We start from the raw sequence: 16,991 nt of genomic DNA, 5'->3' as shown, positions 1-16,991 counted from the left end.
TTTGCAATTATTTTAATGTTAATGAATTGTCGTAATGATGATAAATTTGTTGTTCATCTATGTTGTGGGGGTTCTTTCCAGTTTATTAACAACATTCCCATATATTTTCCCCTAGATTGTTTTTGAATTCAGTTAAAACTCCCAATTGCACTCGAAAAACCCATGAATCGAAGAATATTGTTGAAAAATGTTCTTAATAAGCTTAATATGCCACTCATTGCACCTGTTTCAATGAGATATTTGGTAGATAATCATGTTTTTGATATTACGGATGATTATGAAGACTTTCATGAGTTTATACAATACGCAATCGCAAACGCCCCTATTGATATTTATATTGTCGAGAGAGTACGAACGCACCAGCTTCAACGAAACCCAGAAACACACGAGCTACAACCAAACCCAGAAACACACCACCCACAACCAAACCTAAAAATACACTGCCCACAACCAAACCAAGATACACACTATCACCAACAAAACCCAGAAACACACCTTCTAGAACCACCTCCAAACGTCTATAATAACAATTTAGACGAGGATCTACCTGAAATACCACCTCCAAACATAGAAGAGTTTGATTTTTTTAACCATGGTGTTGAGAACATATGTAAAATTAAAAAAAACAGACCACCCGTTTGAATCTGTTGTCGCATCTAGTGATTCTGATGACGCAAAAGACGGAGAAGATGAAGATGAAGATGAAGAAGAAAAGCAAGATTTATTCTGGAATATGCCACGTCATTTGAGTCAACAAGAGGAAGAGCCTGAATTTACCACACAAATACCAACCACGTATCAGGTATCTGATTTAATTAGTGTTCGTCAGACGTTTTTGAATAAGGATGACATTTTAAACAATCTGTTTAGAAAATGCCTTGAAGAAAACTTCCAAATCAAGTCGGTAAAGTCAGAAAAATCTCAATACACAGCTAAATGTGTGTTGCCAAACTGCGATTGGAGATGTAGTGATTACAAAATAAGACACACTGAGAACTTTATGGTTAAAAAATTGCATAACGTACACACTTGTTCACGCACACAAATTATGGGAAACAATAAACATGCAAGCAAAAAAGTGTTGGGTAGTATTCTTATGGATTCATTCAAATCTGCAAATCGAGAATATAAACCGAAAGATATACGCGACGATATAGGCAACCGGTTTGGTGTGAGCATATCTTACAATCAAGCACGGAGGGCCAAATGTCATACATTACAAAATGCTTCTTGGCAGTAGTGATGACTCGTTCCGAATGCTTCCAATTTACCTATATAACATCATGATCTACAATCCAGGAAGCGTAACTAATGTGATCACTAACAAGGAAAATAAATTTCTGATGTGTTACTATTCTCTTGGCGTAGTTGTAAGTATTAAAATAATTATTGCTTTTATTTATCATTTTGTAGATGGCAAGGTAAAACACATATATTAGTGTTTCTGTTTAGGCGCTAAGGTAAAACTTGCGCCCTTGCATATGCGTTGCAACCATACGCAAGTTTTGCCTTGCGCCCTAGCGTAAAGGTTGCAAACATATGCAAGGTACCACTTGCGCCTTTGCGTAAAGGTTGCGACCATTCGCAAGGTACCCCATGCGTCTTCCAAACCATGCGCAAGGGCGTAAGGGAACTTGTGTATAGTGTGCAACCATACGCAAGAACCCCTTTGCGTCCTTGCATCTTTCATTTTTTTATTTGTTTTGTAAATCTACCATACAGGTTCGATCATTTGTTCAATGTTGTTGTCCGATAATCATAGTCGATGTTGCGCATTTGAAGTCAGGTTATTTGGGGACTAATTTAGTCGCTGTCGCAATGGATGGTAATAATAGAATTTTGCCATTGGCATATGGAATTGGTGAAGGCGAGACAAACGAGGTTTGGTCATGATTTTTTGGAAACCTAAGAGATCATTTAATGCTTTGTGGTATGGGTGATCGTATGTCAGAGCTTACTTTTATATCTGACCGTGCCCCCTTCAATAGCACATGGTATTTCAAATGTCTTTCCCGAAGTGTTTCATGGTTTTTGCGCACATCATTTGTTCATGAACGTCAAGGAAAAATCCATCAAATTAAAGTATTTCGAATGACACTATTGGAAAATGGTTAAGGATTACCGTGCGTCGGATTTTCAGGATCATCTTAGTGTATTTCAAAGAAGATTGAAAGTGACTTACAAATATCTACAAGACATTGGTTTCCAGAAATTTTTGCAGAAATAGAGCTGAACATGTTAGGTTTTCATATCTTACTAGCAACATTGTAGAGTCTATCAACGCACTAAGTAAACATGCTCGAAAACTACCTGTTTGCATGTTATTGGAATTTTTCCGTGCTTCAGTACAAGATTGGTATTTCAAACATCGCAACACATCAGTTAGTCTTACTTCCATGGTTACTCCATATGCTGAACGTAAACTAGCCAAAAGGACGAAAAAATCTAGAAGGTCTCAAGCAATCCCATCGACAAACAATCTAATAGAAGTTCGTGATGGACGAAAAAATGGGATGGTTAATCTAGAAGATAGAGTGTGTTCATGTGGCCAGTGGCAATTATCGGGCATACCATGCGGACATGTTATTGCAGCAGCACGACGCTTCGAAGTAGAGGATGTTACTTGTTATGTATCACGTTGGTTAACGACCGAAACTTATATAAATACGTATGTGGAACATATCCTATCTTTACCCCATTGGTCAGAATGGTCAGATCCGGGGCCCGGCGTTTTACAAATTGTAACCCCCCCCCCAATCCAGTGAAAAGAAAACCTAGACGCCTAAAAAGTACAAATCGTTAACCTTCACAAGGTGAAGAAACTTCCAAAACAGTAAGAACATGTACTCATTGCAAAGAACCAGGTCATGGTAGGAATACGTGCAGCGCACCTTTTGACCGAACAAGTGAATCTACTTCAAAAAGGGTAGTTAAACAATCGGCCTCAAAATCGAAGGGTAAAGATAAAGTCGAAGATTAAAGCTTATCAGTCTCAGTTTTATTCAACGTGCAATTTAGGGGGCGATTAGGATTATTAATGATTTTATGTGTGATTTTGTAAACTCATTTAGGGTTATTTAATGTGTATTTTATTTGCAATCACAATTTAGGATTATTTAATGTATTTTATATGATTTTATGTGTATTTTATATTGCCAAAAACCAATAATAAGGAAGTCGCGCAAGGGCGCAAGAAGCATCTTGCGCCTTCTAAATCATCAAACGCATGGAATCAAAACAGTCCTTGAGTCTCGGCAAAGGAAGGCGCAAGTAGGCCTTTGCGCCTATAAAATCGGACACAAGCACGCAAACATTAACTTGCGCCTACAAAAAATAATACTTGCGCCCACAAATAACACGCAAGGATGCAAACAATAACTTGCGCCGCCAAAAAACAATACGCAAGGCACAAGGACATTCTTGCTCCTGTCCAGTTTGTCTACCCTACTTATACAGACAATATGTAATAGACCAAATATACAGTTTTAGATACAAAAGGTATTTATCAACAACCTATTTACTTGTGGGTTGTTTAGTTGATGGTGGCGGATCAAGTGTATCAAACCGTGCCCGGAAGAACGTTCTCACCATTCTCAATTTGTAATCTTGTGCAGTCTTTTTTGCATATCCAATGTTTGGGATTTCATCCCAACCAAAAGCAACTCGCTCCATGTGGATGCACACCCAAACACCGCAATTCCCATTAATACCACACTGAATTGGCGAGACCGGTGCATTCTCTATCATAAACTCTACGCTCTCCTTGTTCTCGTAGTAATCACCAATCTGGGAGTCTTGTACTATGTTGTAATAGTCAAAACTCGGCGTTGATGTAAATAAACTGTTCATTCTGAAAAATGAACATGCATCGGGTTTCTTGCTTATTCTCGACCATAGTCTTCTGATCTCTTGATGGGCCGACATGCTTTCTCCCGCCTCTCCAAGCATTAGGTGGTGGTGGTTGTAGAGTTCCTTGATCATTCACAAGCTTATCAACCATCGCCCATACTTCTTCGTCACTAACCCACTCCTTTTGAGACCTTACACGCTTAGAATTAAGTGGTGGTGGTTGTAGAGTTTCCACAGGCACCTCAACTATTTTCTAAGGATCGTTTTGTTCCTCGGTATCTAGATTCAACACTTGACTTTCCTGATGAACTTCATGATCTTTGGTCACCTTTATCCTTTTTAGTTTCTGTTCAACAACATCATCCAACTGTGAAAATACAATAAATAAGAAAGTCAGGAAAAATGGTCGCAAGGATGCAAGACAATACTTGCGTCCACTAAACCAGACGCAAGGTCGCAAAACGAAACTTGCGTACAAATAAATGCGCAAGAACTCAAACAGAACTTTGCGCCTACTAACCAACGACACGCAAACTCGCGAGGTTGGCCTTGCGCTCAGCAAAAACAAACTCACAAGGATGCAAGGAGAACCTTGCGTCCACCTAGGAGATTAAACCGTAAATTTAACCCAACTAAATTCTGGTAATTATCAGTTTATAAATATTTGGGAAATACACTAACCTTCTCAACGGGTTTTCTGTACCCCGGAGTTGTGAATGGGGAGTTTAAGATATTAGTTGGCCGTCTTTCGCGTTTACCACGTCTAACCCGTGGAGCAGATTTTTTTCTCTCATTGTCAGAAAGAGATCGATCAATAATATCCTCTTGCTCATCATGATGTTCTTCGAGATCGGATAACCGTTTTTCCTGAACTGACAATCGTTTTTCTTGTTCGGACAATTGTTTCCTACACTCGGCCAACTCATTTTTCTTGAGTTTCCAAACGTTTCACCAATGACGAGTACAGGCGATGTAAATCGATCTTGTCGGTAGAACGATCAAGCACAGGCTCCTCATTATCCACATCCTCATGCACAGGCTCATTGACAGGCTCATTAACAGGCTCCTCGTCATCATTATTTTTGCCTTGAAAGTACGAGTCACTGTTTATCCACCATTGACATGCACTCTATATCTCAGTGGGTTTTGAAGCCATGAAGAGGTCTTTTATTCTTCGTACAATTTTCCTGTTCCTAAAAAAGATTTGGTCATAAAATACAAAATTTAATAGTCGCAAGGACGCAAGAAGAGCCTTGCGCATCAATAACAACCGCGCAAGGTTGCATAATTGACCATGCGCAGTTAAAATCTCAACCGCGCAAGGACTCAAGACATACCTTGCGCTTGAATCACCATGACGCAAGGTTGCAGTAGTAACCTTGCGTAGTAAACAACCGAAGGCCCAAGGGCGCAAGGATTAATGTTGCATCTAACTTAGCCGCAAGGTCGAATTATCAACCCTTGCGTCTATAAAAAAAGCCACAAGGTCGCAAGACATACCTTTCGTAGAAAACAACCTGAATGCGCAAGGACGCAAGGAAATACCTTGCGTCTGTTAAATCAGGCGCAAGGTCGCAATACCTACGTTGCGCCTGGACAGTCAGCAATTTTGTCACATTTATTTTATTAAAAAGGTAGAATTAACGTAAAAACAATAGATATATGAATGTAAACTAACCATAACGTCAAGAATTCGAATGTAATCAGTTATCGAAAAAGCCTCGGCCGAGGTACGTTTCCAAAATACGGCCCTCGATACTCCATCCTTGTCTGTCTTTTCTGCCAAACATTTAATCGTACGACAGTATGCCTCAAGAATCCAAATCTTAAAAGCCCACATATATCCCGCCAGAGTGTACCCCCTATTGACCTCTAACTGGGATCCCCGAGATTGAAACCCCTCGTTAACTGCTGCGTAAGTGGGTTCCCAAATACGATTCACCCATGGGTACTCATTAATTTTTTGTAAATCTTTCACCAACCAAAGGTACTTCTTGCTCACCACATGAAGCCCTTTTTTACCCAAAAATCCCCTCTCGACAATCAAAATAATTGCGAGTCGCACAACATCTTCGTCACTAACAATATCATCACATGATCATTGAATAATTTTTGGATATCGTTAATCGTAATGTTAGAATTTGTTGGATGCTTCGGGAAGCAACGTCGTCTAATAGGCGGTAACTGTACATCATAATTACTAGGGATGAATAGTGCCATGTCCGTCCGGTGACCAAACATAAAACCCGTAATTAGACAAAACTCCCGTCTACCAAATGTAATTTGGAAATTATGACGAAAACTTAACCATATTTCCTCCTCTTCGGCTGGGTACCTCTCATGTATTCCCGTCGGCCGCTCAGTTTTTCGTTGGAGCATGGCATGTACTAGACCGGGATCATTGTTCGTGTATATTAAATCTAACCACGGACCGAAACATGTTGTTCTAAATTTTTTTTGTTGATTTTCAGTCAACGCTTTCTTCACCACAGGTATAAGAGTCAGCATATTCTTCATCGTTAGCTTGGCTTCAACATATCCCTGAAAACAAAGAATTTTATGTTAAAAAATACCATCCGCAAAGAGGCAAGAACAAATTTGTGTCTCCTTAAAAGGGAGACGCATAGTCGCAAACACTGTATTACGCCTGTTACATTCACAAGGCGCAAGGATGCAAGCATTAACTTACGCCATCAACGACCAACAAAACGCAAGGACGCAAGGTCTACCTCGCGCCCAATATGTTTCACAATCTTTCCCATAAATTCGCAGTAAAACTAATTAATACCGCTTAAAAAAGCATATGTTTGCGAAAATAATCAAGTAGAAACAACCATAACATTAAAACAACACAAAATATTCGATGAGGCTTTTAATCGAGCACTTGGTGTGCGAAACTATTTGAGTAAGAGAGATTGAACGATTTGAGAGGATGAGTGGCACTAAACTGAGATTGACTCTGAGATCTACTCTGATCTTCTGCCATCGTCGATTAAAACACGGATCTAAGGCGGTTTGTAAGATATTAGGGTTTCTGCGTTGATGTGATGGTGGTCGTGATGCTGATGGTGGTGATGATGACGACTGATGGTGGTGATGATGATGGTGATGCTCCAAATGTTCGACAATGATGGTGGTTAGTGTAACGGGTCAGGAATCGAACACGCAAGGTGTTAGTGTGTGTGAAATGGTCGTAAGGGAGCAAATGGGGAAAGTGAAACAACAGATTTTTTTTATATAACAGCAAAAACGCAAGGACGCAAGGCGCAAGGTCGCAAACTTGCGCCTTGCGTAGGTCTGGTTGCAAGGTTTCTTGCGACTTGCGCGTGCATTCTGGCAATCTTTTTTTTTTTGGGGCTCTGAGGCAAAAAATGGTGAAAAAATGGGCAACAAATGATATTTCCAACTGTTGTGTCTTTTCTTTGGACCATTTCTAACCCTTGGCGGTGATATCACGGGCAGTTGTGCACTTTTTGGCCAAAAAGTACAATCTGACTGTGATTTGGCAATGTTTCTGACATTTTTTTAACCTCAAATGTCATTTTTTTTTCAAATATTGGGTAGAGTGATGTGGTAAAATCCGATTGAAAATTGGGTGAGAAAATATTAATTAATGAAAAAATATAATTAATGAAAAATTGTGATTGGTTGGGAGAAATCAAACGCACCTTCACATTTGTGTCACTTCTGTGCCTGACAGCAGTTGTCAGTTTTTTACACATCATCTGATGGGGGGAAGCTAACGGAGGGTTTGAAAAGGTCTTATAACACTATAGTTACAATAACAAGAATATCCAAACATTACACTATAGATGTGATATGTATATTTTATCCAAACAAATCAATCTTTGAATTGTCTTTTTTCAAAGATGCTTGTTACAGAACTATCGTGTAAGGAACACTTGATCTAGTTTTTGATAAACCGAACCGACTGCTAGCCGCTCGCAAAGTATAGATAAATACCAGTAAGGTTACCAGTTTTATAGTACCACCCAACGAGTTAAAGAACCAGATTAAATAACTTGAAGATATGACGCTCATGACCATGGTGAAGGTGCAAAATTCAGTTAATGATCAACCATAAACTTATTTCTTGCCAATAATTGGGTTTATCAAACAGTATATACATACAGCAAATTAGAATTTTGCAATAACCAGCTTTCCAATTTTATGTATTAAAATACTCAAGTGCTACAGCATACAAAACATAAAAAATGAAAACCCATAACATATATGCATACAATCAGAACACAACTAAATTATAAAGTAAATTAAAGTTATTAGTGCATTCTAGTTACGGATCCAAGTAGTGAAGCTCTGCTTTCAAGGAAGCTTGTGGGAACCGTGTAACATCCTTAGAGAAGTTGTACTTTTCCTGAGCATCAGCAGTAGCACGTGGTCGGATTGATATTTTTTCAAGTGTGGGAGAATGTTCAAGTAGAAGCTTTATAAAGAGCAACAAGGGCTTTGATCTTTCTACATCCATTATATTTATAGTTTTCAAACGGTTCAATGTCTGGTCCGAAGCTTCCAGATAAGTTAATGATGGTTTCACATCCAAATGCACATTTGGAAGATCCTAGAAATACATTAAAAGTGAGACTGACGGTGTATAAAAGGAACCCACATTAAATTACTATATATGCACAAACAACAAAAAAAACACAAGAGAAACGTTTAGCACTCTTTACCTGATTGTACACATCGAGTCGTCTCAAGGTAGGTGAGTTCCGAAGGATACATAAAACACCTTGAAGTTGATACAAATCACCAAATTTGAAGTCTATTAAGTAGAGACACTTTAAACTATTAGCTGGGTGTGGAAGCCACTTGGGAATATTTTCCGCAATAGAAAACTGTGAGGGTGAAGGTAAGATTTTAAGTTAACAAACAAGATATGGCTGGAAGATGATACGAAATAATATATGAGAAATAACTATACACAAGAGTTGAATGGTAAGTTCACTTGCTCAAACACAAAATGATGAAGAGCAAAATTTAAATATTAGACTTTAAAATTCAAATGGTACCTGGAGAAAATACCCGTCGATAACTAAACCCACAAGACATGGCATATTACTTAACAAGCTAGCCAAATAAAGTCTTTCAACTCATTGAATAGTTTTTTTGAAAAGTATAACAACCACACTAAGGCATTTACTATGCAACAACTGAAGCAAAGTTGCAGCAGGGCAAGTCCTGAGCACTAATTGAAACAACTTTGTAGACTTGATCTTGAAATTATAAACATTGGTGCATTCATCCATTTTCAACTTCTTAAGTTGTGGTAAGTTAATGATAGTTCCATTCAAGTTAGCCCCAAATTCAATATTCCTGAGCATGAGATCTTCGAGATAGAGAAATCCTTAAAAATCAAGTGGCGGCTTAATGATACAGTTTTCAAGTTCTAGCATTCTCATTTCTAGACAACTAAAAAAATAACATGGGTGTCGATAACGTCGGTTTTTATTAATAAGGACGAGTTCTTTAACACCATCTCTTGACAAGGATAAAATCCATTGATCGACTTCTTGGAAACTATCAAGAGCCACGTATGGTATGTGGAGATGTAACTTTAAGCGAGGACCTTTGAGAAAGTTAAAGATTTGGTTTGAGATTGAAATAAACCCATTATGACCAAAAGCTCCATTTTTGGCTAACTTTTCGGGGAAATGTTCATCAAGAACCAGCGAACTCAATGTGGTCCATTTGTATGCCCTTTTTTTTTGTTGATAAAACGTGTGTCCTCACAGCATCTTGAACGGGGAGCTTCTCTAAAATCAATTCTATCAAATTCTCTGGCAAGTAACTGATTCTATCCACTTCAGTACAAGTTACAAACTTCATCTTAGTATTATTGTTATAATTACCTGTCATTAAATTTAAGAAAACCAAGACTGGGTTAGTATAAAACAAATACATGAAACTAGGAAAACTTATATATAGGGTTGTATAGTGATGCAACAGACATTGGAATGATGCCGAATGACATACTAAGTGGTAGAACTTAGTAGTTAGTAATACAAGTGTACTTAACCATCTGATGGTCACAATAAAAGCATGAAATATTGAAAGGGGAAGTAGAGATAGCAACACACATCTCAAAGATAGAAACCAAGTCGACTGCAGAAATAAACAAAGTGGGCATCAAAATTAAAAAAAGCTGAGTAGTCAGACAAGAAGGTTTATAAGGTTATTAAGGGTATGAATGAGAGATACGAAATCTTAAATAGTTGTAATAGTGACCATCATAAAGCAATAGTACTATGGAAAAGCAAGCTGTAGTTATAAGTAGGGCCAACATTTAATTCAAGGTATTATCAGTTCTTCCTGTTAAAAAGGCTGGTTCTAGCTCTCTTAATCTTTTATCAATTTTCAAGAAATCAGGGTTTCGCTTTCACTATGTTGCATCTTATAATCAGACATCAGTATAGACAAAAAAAACTTGTAAACATTGTATAATTATGCGAAAACCTAAAGTAATCCATTCATACTTCCTGCTTTATTTTTAGGGCTTCTAACATATATCTAGGTTAAATTTCGGTCACTTGAATATGTTTCGAATAAACCGCTAACTAAGTTATAACAATTATAATCAGTCGAATTGGTAAACCGGAATCTACGAGTTCAACTGAGTAAATAATGCATGTATTATTATAGAATAGGGCATGTTGGGCGGTGAGTTTTTTGAGGTTTTTTGGAGCTTTTAGCTTCTATGTGTTATGGATTTAACCATATTGTGTCACACACGTGACATTAGAGTCGTGCATTGCACCTGAGGTGTTAAGAGTTCAAAAGTTGTTAACTGATAACCGTCAATTTGTCATCTTGTGACCTAGCAGTAGTATATAGTTAGGATCCATTGTAACACAATAGTTAGCTTATGAATTTGTATGTGTGTGATCACACTTTCTTCCCCCTTTTCTGTTTTAATCTTGAAATGTAATTTGAGTAACATCAATACAAGTTCAATTCGATTTAATTCCGAAGCTGATTCTTAATTCGACGCTTCCATGTTGTTTCGAAGAACTTTCTCGATTCATTGAATTCAGAAAGTTCATATCAATTGGTAATCAGAGCCACACTTTTCTGGACCAATTTTTTTTTTCTTTTCTTTCTTTCGATTCAAAGATTAAAAACAGATCAATGGCTACTGTTGGAATCCTAAATTCGAATCAAGATATCAAAAATCAACTTCTACAATTTGTGATTCAATCAAGAAGATGACTGAAGAGATGACCACAAAATTAGATGTATTGGCAATAAGTCAAGAATTTCTGATGAGTGAAGTACACAACCTTAAAGATAAAAAGCAAGGTAAGAATCAAAATTCACATTCCTCGTGCTATTCTTTTAATGATTCAGTATGTAGTTCAGATTTTGTTGGCAATTCAAGAAGTTTAATGGTAAATGATCATGATGCACATAAGGTGTTTGATAAAATGTCAGATATAAATATTGTCAAACGAGATGGGATGGTTCAAGAATATTATGAAGCATTTAATTCCTTGTTTCAAAATATGGGTTTAAATGAATCGTATGTCATAGATATCTTTGTTTGGGGTTGAAACCGGAAATTAAGAAAGGTGTTAGCATGTTCGAACCCAAAACCCTTCATGATGCTTGTTGTTTGGCTAGGGTGCAAGAAGATATCAACAATGTCATTAAGAAACGAACTAGTTCCTCATTGCTACCTACTTCTACTCATAAGGTTTCAAATGAAGCGAATAACGACAGTTCTTGTTGTTTGGTTAGTTTTGGTAATTCAATTGACTTAGTGAACAAACCTTGTTTGGAATCACTACCTTTTCTCAGCGTGGAAGATTCAGGTAGCATAAAAAATAGTAATGATATAACTATTGTTAGTGCTGCTGCTGATAACTGTGAAGAGGTTTGTAAAGGTGATCGAAATGAGTTAGCTTTTGTATCTGTTACTGATAGTTGTGATGAAATTGATAAGATGATCAAGGTAAGCCTAAACCGACATTAGTGGAAGAGGATATCCAAGATATAGTTGTGGTTAGTAATGAGTTAGAAGATGAGTTTGTCACTAATATTTGTATTAGTCCGAGTCATCTAGTGTATTCAGATTCATTTGCTTCTGATTATGTGAACGAAGAATCTATCAACGGAACCACTCAGAAGGACCCAAAGAAACACCTAAAGAATAAGAGTTATGGAATAGAAAGGACAAATCATAAAGATGGCATAGAAAGGACAAATCAGAATGATGGAATAGAAAGGGCCATCAAAAAGGTTAACTCGAGAACTTCCATTTCTTGCTCAGTAGAAAATAATCATGAAATCACTTACTTTCAAGTAATGGATGTTGGCTTTGAAGCTTATGTTAAAGGTAACATGACGATTATTGTTTTAAAGAAATTTCATTTTTCCTCATTAGGGGAAAAACATATGATGTTTGACTTATGGAAATGGCCTAGGAGGAAAAAGATAAAGATTATCAATTTGTGGCCTATTTTTAGGGTAAATAGGGTGTTTAAAGAAGTTGCTCATAGACTTGCTGAGGTGTTGAATATACTGATGGAAATGATGGGAACATTGTTGCATATGAACAATGATGGAATTATGGCAATTAAACCATTGAAAATTTTGAACAGTAGGCAAGTACATGACCATGAAATGAATTTTGGTATATGTAATGATATGAATGTAACTGGTGGTTTGATGGAATTGCATGGGAACCTTGGCACTGATGCCACAACATCATTGCTTATTAATTTTGAGATGGAAACGACTAGTGTATTGTGGACACGATACACTCAGATCCACACCCTTGTAGAACGTATGAATGGAGCTTTCCAAATCCAAAGTGTGACTCATAATTCTGGAGCAGAGGAGACTACAAGTATAAATATGGTGTGGTCTCCATATGAAGAAACAAAGAAAATTGTAATAAAGGCGGTGGAGCAATGTGTGAGTACTGAAGGTGTTGAGACAAATTACATTTGTAGTGATATCCTTCCAGTGATTTTGAGAAACTTTTTGGTTAGAAGGATGGCTTTAGGCATTAGAAGTTATAAGCAGCTTGTTAAGACTACTGTCAAGATAGAAAATGAAGATGGTGTTTCTACCATTGTGGCCAGAATAGCTGGAAACATGAAAGATGAAAGTGGGCCTTATATAAGAGTGGTGATGGAAACAAGTGAGAAAACTTTACCAAATCTAGGTGCATCTGATATAGAGCCTTGTTTAAAAGATCTTCTCATGAATGGGGTTGGTGTCATTACCTTTCTTGGGCTACGTGTAAAGTCATACCTCCCTCAAATCTGTGGTACTATAACGTGGCATCTGAACACTAGTGCAAAGGTGAGACAACATGTTGCAGATCTGATTTTGATGATAATTCCCATTCTTGTGGTCAAGAATGTTTTTAAGGGAAGGGGATTGTTATGGATTTAACCATATTGTGCCACACACATGACATTAGAGTCGTGCATTGCACCTGAGGTGTTAAGAGTTCAAAAGTTGTTAACTGATAACCGTCAATTTGTCATCTTGTGACCTAGCTGTAGTATATAGTTAGGATCCATTGTAACACAATAGTTAGCTTATGAATTTGTATGTGTGTGATCACACTTTCTTCCCCCTTTTCTCTTGTAATCTTGAACTATAATTTGAGTAACATCAATACAAGTTCAATTCGATTCAATTCCGAAGCTGATTCTTAATTCGACGCTTCCAGGTTGTTTCAAAGAACTTTCTCGATTCATTGAATTCAGAAAGTTCATATCACTATGAAAAAGCTCCTATTTAATAATTTAACTCCTTTTGGTTACACGAGCTTAAAGCTTTTTGAGGAATGGAAAAAGCTCCAAATAGCTCCAAATTGAAACGCTAATTGATCCAGCGTTTGAGGGATTGAAACGCTACGCTCCAAATTAATTTACATAAATAACCTTCCCATCTCCCACGTAATTCTGTTATCATCATGCTTTATATAGCCCATACCCTACTTTTGATTAAATCCTCCTTCGTTTTCTACGCCGCTGTCTTTTTTTTTCTTTGAAGTAAACCTATTCTACTCGTTTGTTTATTCATTGTATTTTTATGCTTCTAATTAATAATCAATGTTTCTGCTTTTAATTAATATAAGCATTATATACCTTTATGTTTGTATCTTCAATTCATGTGTACTTTATAACGTTAGTTGCATTCTGATGTATGTATATTGACATATTGTTTACTGGTTCATTAAGATTGAATGGGTAAACAATTATGTGTAAACATAATTGGTTACACATAATTGAGATATGTATGCAAGTACGGAGGATTAGTTACATTCAATCTTAATGAATTTTAAATTGGTTACACATAATTGGTTACATGTATGATGTATGTATATTGACATATTGTTTACTGATATGCTGCAACTAGATCTTGTTCTCTCGTAGCTACTATTGTCATCCGTTTGTGTAACTGTATAAACTATTTGTGTAACTATATAAGCTCCATGTGATTACAATGCTATGAGTGTGTAACTGCTATTGTCTCATTAGAAGATAATGCTATAAGGCTATGTAATTGATAAACATGAATTTATATCATATTTCATATAGTGATAAAAATTATTGAATAATTGTGGTAGACTTTAAAAGTAATGGAATTGTGTATAAAGTAATTTTATAAGGTTAAGATAATCAAGTAGTTTAAATTAAGTATTAAAGTATCATTCATATCTCATCATGTTGTTAGATGGCCTCAAAACCCGAGAATGCAAAAAAAGAAAACTGGACAAAAGAGATGGTTTTGGAATTTTGTCAGTTCTTAAATAAATATATCACGAAGTATGGTCGAACTTCTCCATTTAAATGGGTATGCCTTCAACCAGAGTTTGAAAGAGCTATAAAACATAAATTCAACAGTGATAGAGCTCTAAAGAACAAGTATGATTGTCATTAATAATTTAGTAGTATTATATATGTTTTCGGTTATTAGTAGTATTATATATGTTTTCGGTTATTTGGTAATGACTATGTTTTATTAAACTAAAATAATGATATTTAAGTATTTTTTCTAGTGTCCATTTTTGTCATTTTACTTATTTATAACAGCTCCAGCTACTTTGCCAAACAATTAAATACATTTAAAAAGCTTCAGCTAAACGCTTTCAGCTAAACGCTTGCAGCTAAACGCTAGCAGCTAAACGTCTGCAGCTAAACGCTTGCAAGAATCAAACAAATTATGAGGTAGAAATAAACTTACCGATATTAAGAATTACAGATGAATCCATAGGAGTACCGATTGGAGTTTATCGCCCAAATTGTAGTGCCTTTTCGTTGTAAGTTTTTCAGAGTTCAAGGGTTTATGTCACGGTAGTTTAATAAGTTAATCATCCCTCAACTTTTGTTTTATGTGTATTTTCCAAAACCAACTTTCTTTGCAGAATAGGTCCCTTGTTCAATTAAAATTTTAAAATTACTAAAGTACTCTACTTAAATTTTATTTAATATTTTTTTTTCCTTCGGTTGAAAAAAATCAAGATCTCGGCATACCAAGATGCTCAAATGTGATGGATTTTTTACCTTGTGCGGTTTTTATGTTAAAGATATTTTGTTTCTTTGTTGTAATTAAGTCAAATTTTTAATCAATACGTGGTTACTACTATCCTGTTTAAGAAACTTTGTAATTGAAAGGTTTGTTTTCAAACCAATGGGCGACGAATTCATCACTACTTTATTCATAATGTTCGTAAGCAATGTTACATGGTCAACCAAGATGTGCAGCTAGAGTTTTGAGTTTCGAACCTGAGAATTCTTGTGGGGATATCAAGACACAGATTACTAGGTCATCTTAGATCCATGTGATGTGATTCATTATGTGATTTTGTGGATTCAAATTCCGGAACACTATTAAAGTTTTTTTAAAGGGGTTATGCTCAATTGATAACATGCTTTTAATTAAATATTGCTTTATAGTCTAAATGTTCATTGTAATTTTATACGTTTAAGGCTCTAACTACATCAGTTCAAACACAACATTAACATTATTTAAAGTATTCACAAAATTGTTCAACTGTATATAATATGGAAGAAGACTTTTGAAGTAGTCTTTGTGATTGAACATTCGAATAAGTCCACATTATAGTTTAATCCAACTGCAATATATTAAATGAATTATATCCACTGCCAAATTTTTAACTACAAGATTTATTATTAGATTCATTAAAAGACAGAAAAGTGGTCCCGGATGCAGATCCACCAACCGCTAAAGATGTCAATCTTTTGTATCAATTTTTCGATAGAAGGTATGTCCTGATGGAGTCATATTTGGTGTGGTTATTGAATGTTTAAGCTGATCTACAGTGTATGAAATGGTCTGTTCGTTACGTTATGCAGTAACAAAGTTGTTGTTTTGACTGGAGCTGGGATAAGCACAAAATTGTTAGAAATAGGAGGTTATGTGTATATTATTTATGGAAGAGAGGATTGATAATTTAGAAGTTTGATTGATCTTGAAAACTCTTCTTTTATTGCTTATTGAATTGCTTTGTTGCTTGATTACAAATGAGGGGTGAAGCCCTCTATTTATACTACTCAATGGAGTAGTCTAGATCACTCCATCATCTACTACTATCTAGATATTTTCTAGTATTTCTAGACCTAGATATTTTACAAGATTATTCTACACACATTCTAGACACTTTCACTACTACATATTACAAGAAGTTTCTACATAATGGGCTATAATCTTGATCCAAAATAGTTGTATACTTGCAAGCCCAAATCCAAAACAAATAGCCCACAATCAAGTTTAGTTTCCAACAGCCCCCCTTAAACTTGATTTCGTTACTCCGAGCATTTTCCGTAATCTCTGAAACGTCTCGTGTTTTAGAGGCTTTGTGAAAATATCAGCAACTTGGCGTGTTTTAGAGGCTTTGTGAAAATATCAGCAACTTGGTCAAGTGACTTCGCGTACTTTATCTGCATCTCTTTATTTGTAACACACTCCCTGATGTAATGGTATTTAGTATCGATGTGCTTGCTTCGATCATGGAAGACTGGATTCTTTGCTAGAGCAATCGCAGACTTGTTATCCACATATATCTCTGTAGCTTCCTTTTGAAAAAACTTAAGCTCATTTAGTAACTTCCTGAGCCATATTGCATGACAGGTGCACGATGT

At 36.2% G+C, this 16,991-nt stretch overlaps 1 protein-coding gene across 1 annotated transcript; it reads left to right on the top strand.

Moving 5' to 3' along the window:
- The first annotated feature begins 733 nt into the window (after window positions 1-733).
- Window positions 734-2,765, top strand: LOC139875106 (uncharacterized). The gene is made up of 4 exons (XM_071862470.1): window positions 734-1,171; window positions 1,723-1,881; window positions 1,952-2,082; window positions 2,222-2,765. Exons 1-4 carry the CDS (start codon window positions 734-736, stop codon window positions 2,763-2,765), a joined length of 1,272 nt encoding a protein of 423 aa, XP_071718571.1.
- Window positions 2,766-16,991: the final 14,226 nt, after the last annotated feature.

Source organism: Rutidosis leptorrhynchoides, chromosome 11, assembly GCF_046630445.1.
Source record: "Rutidosis leptorrhynchoides isolate AG116_Rl617_1_P2 chromosome 11, CSIRO_AGI_Rlap_v1, whole genome shotgun sequence".
In the NCBI taxonomy this organism is placed as follows: Eukaryota; Viridiplantae; Streptophyta; class Magnoliopsida; order Asterales; family Asteraceae; genus Rutidosis; species Rutidosis leptorrhynchoides.
The sequence above is the reverse complement of the archived record's forward strand: the minus strand, read 5'-3'. Positions and strand labels throughout refer to the sequence as shown.

What these genes read in the sequence shown, in the direction of transcription:
- LOC139875106 (XM_071862470.1), top strand. Translation starts at nt 734, where the DNA reads ATGCCACGTCATTTGAGTCAACAAGAGGAAGAGCCTGAATTTACCACA. An exon ending in ATATAGGCAACCGGTTTGGT is followed by an intron (nt 1,172 to 1,722) that starts GTGAGCATATCT and finishes TCTACCATACAG; the next exon opens with GTTCGATCATTTGTTCAATG. An exon ending in GTGAAGGCGAGACAAACGAG is followed by an intron (nt 1,882 to 1,951) that starts GTTTGGTCATGA and finishes ATCGTATGTCAG; the next exon opens with AGCTTACTTTTATATCTGAC.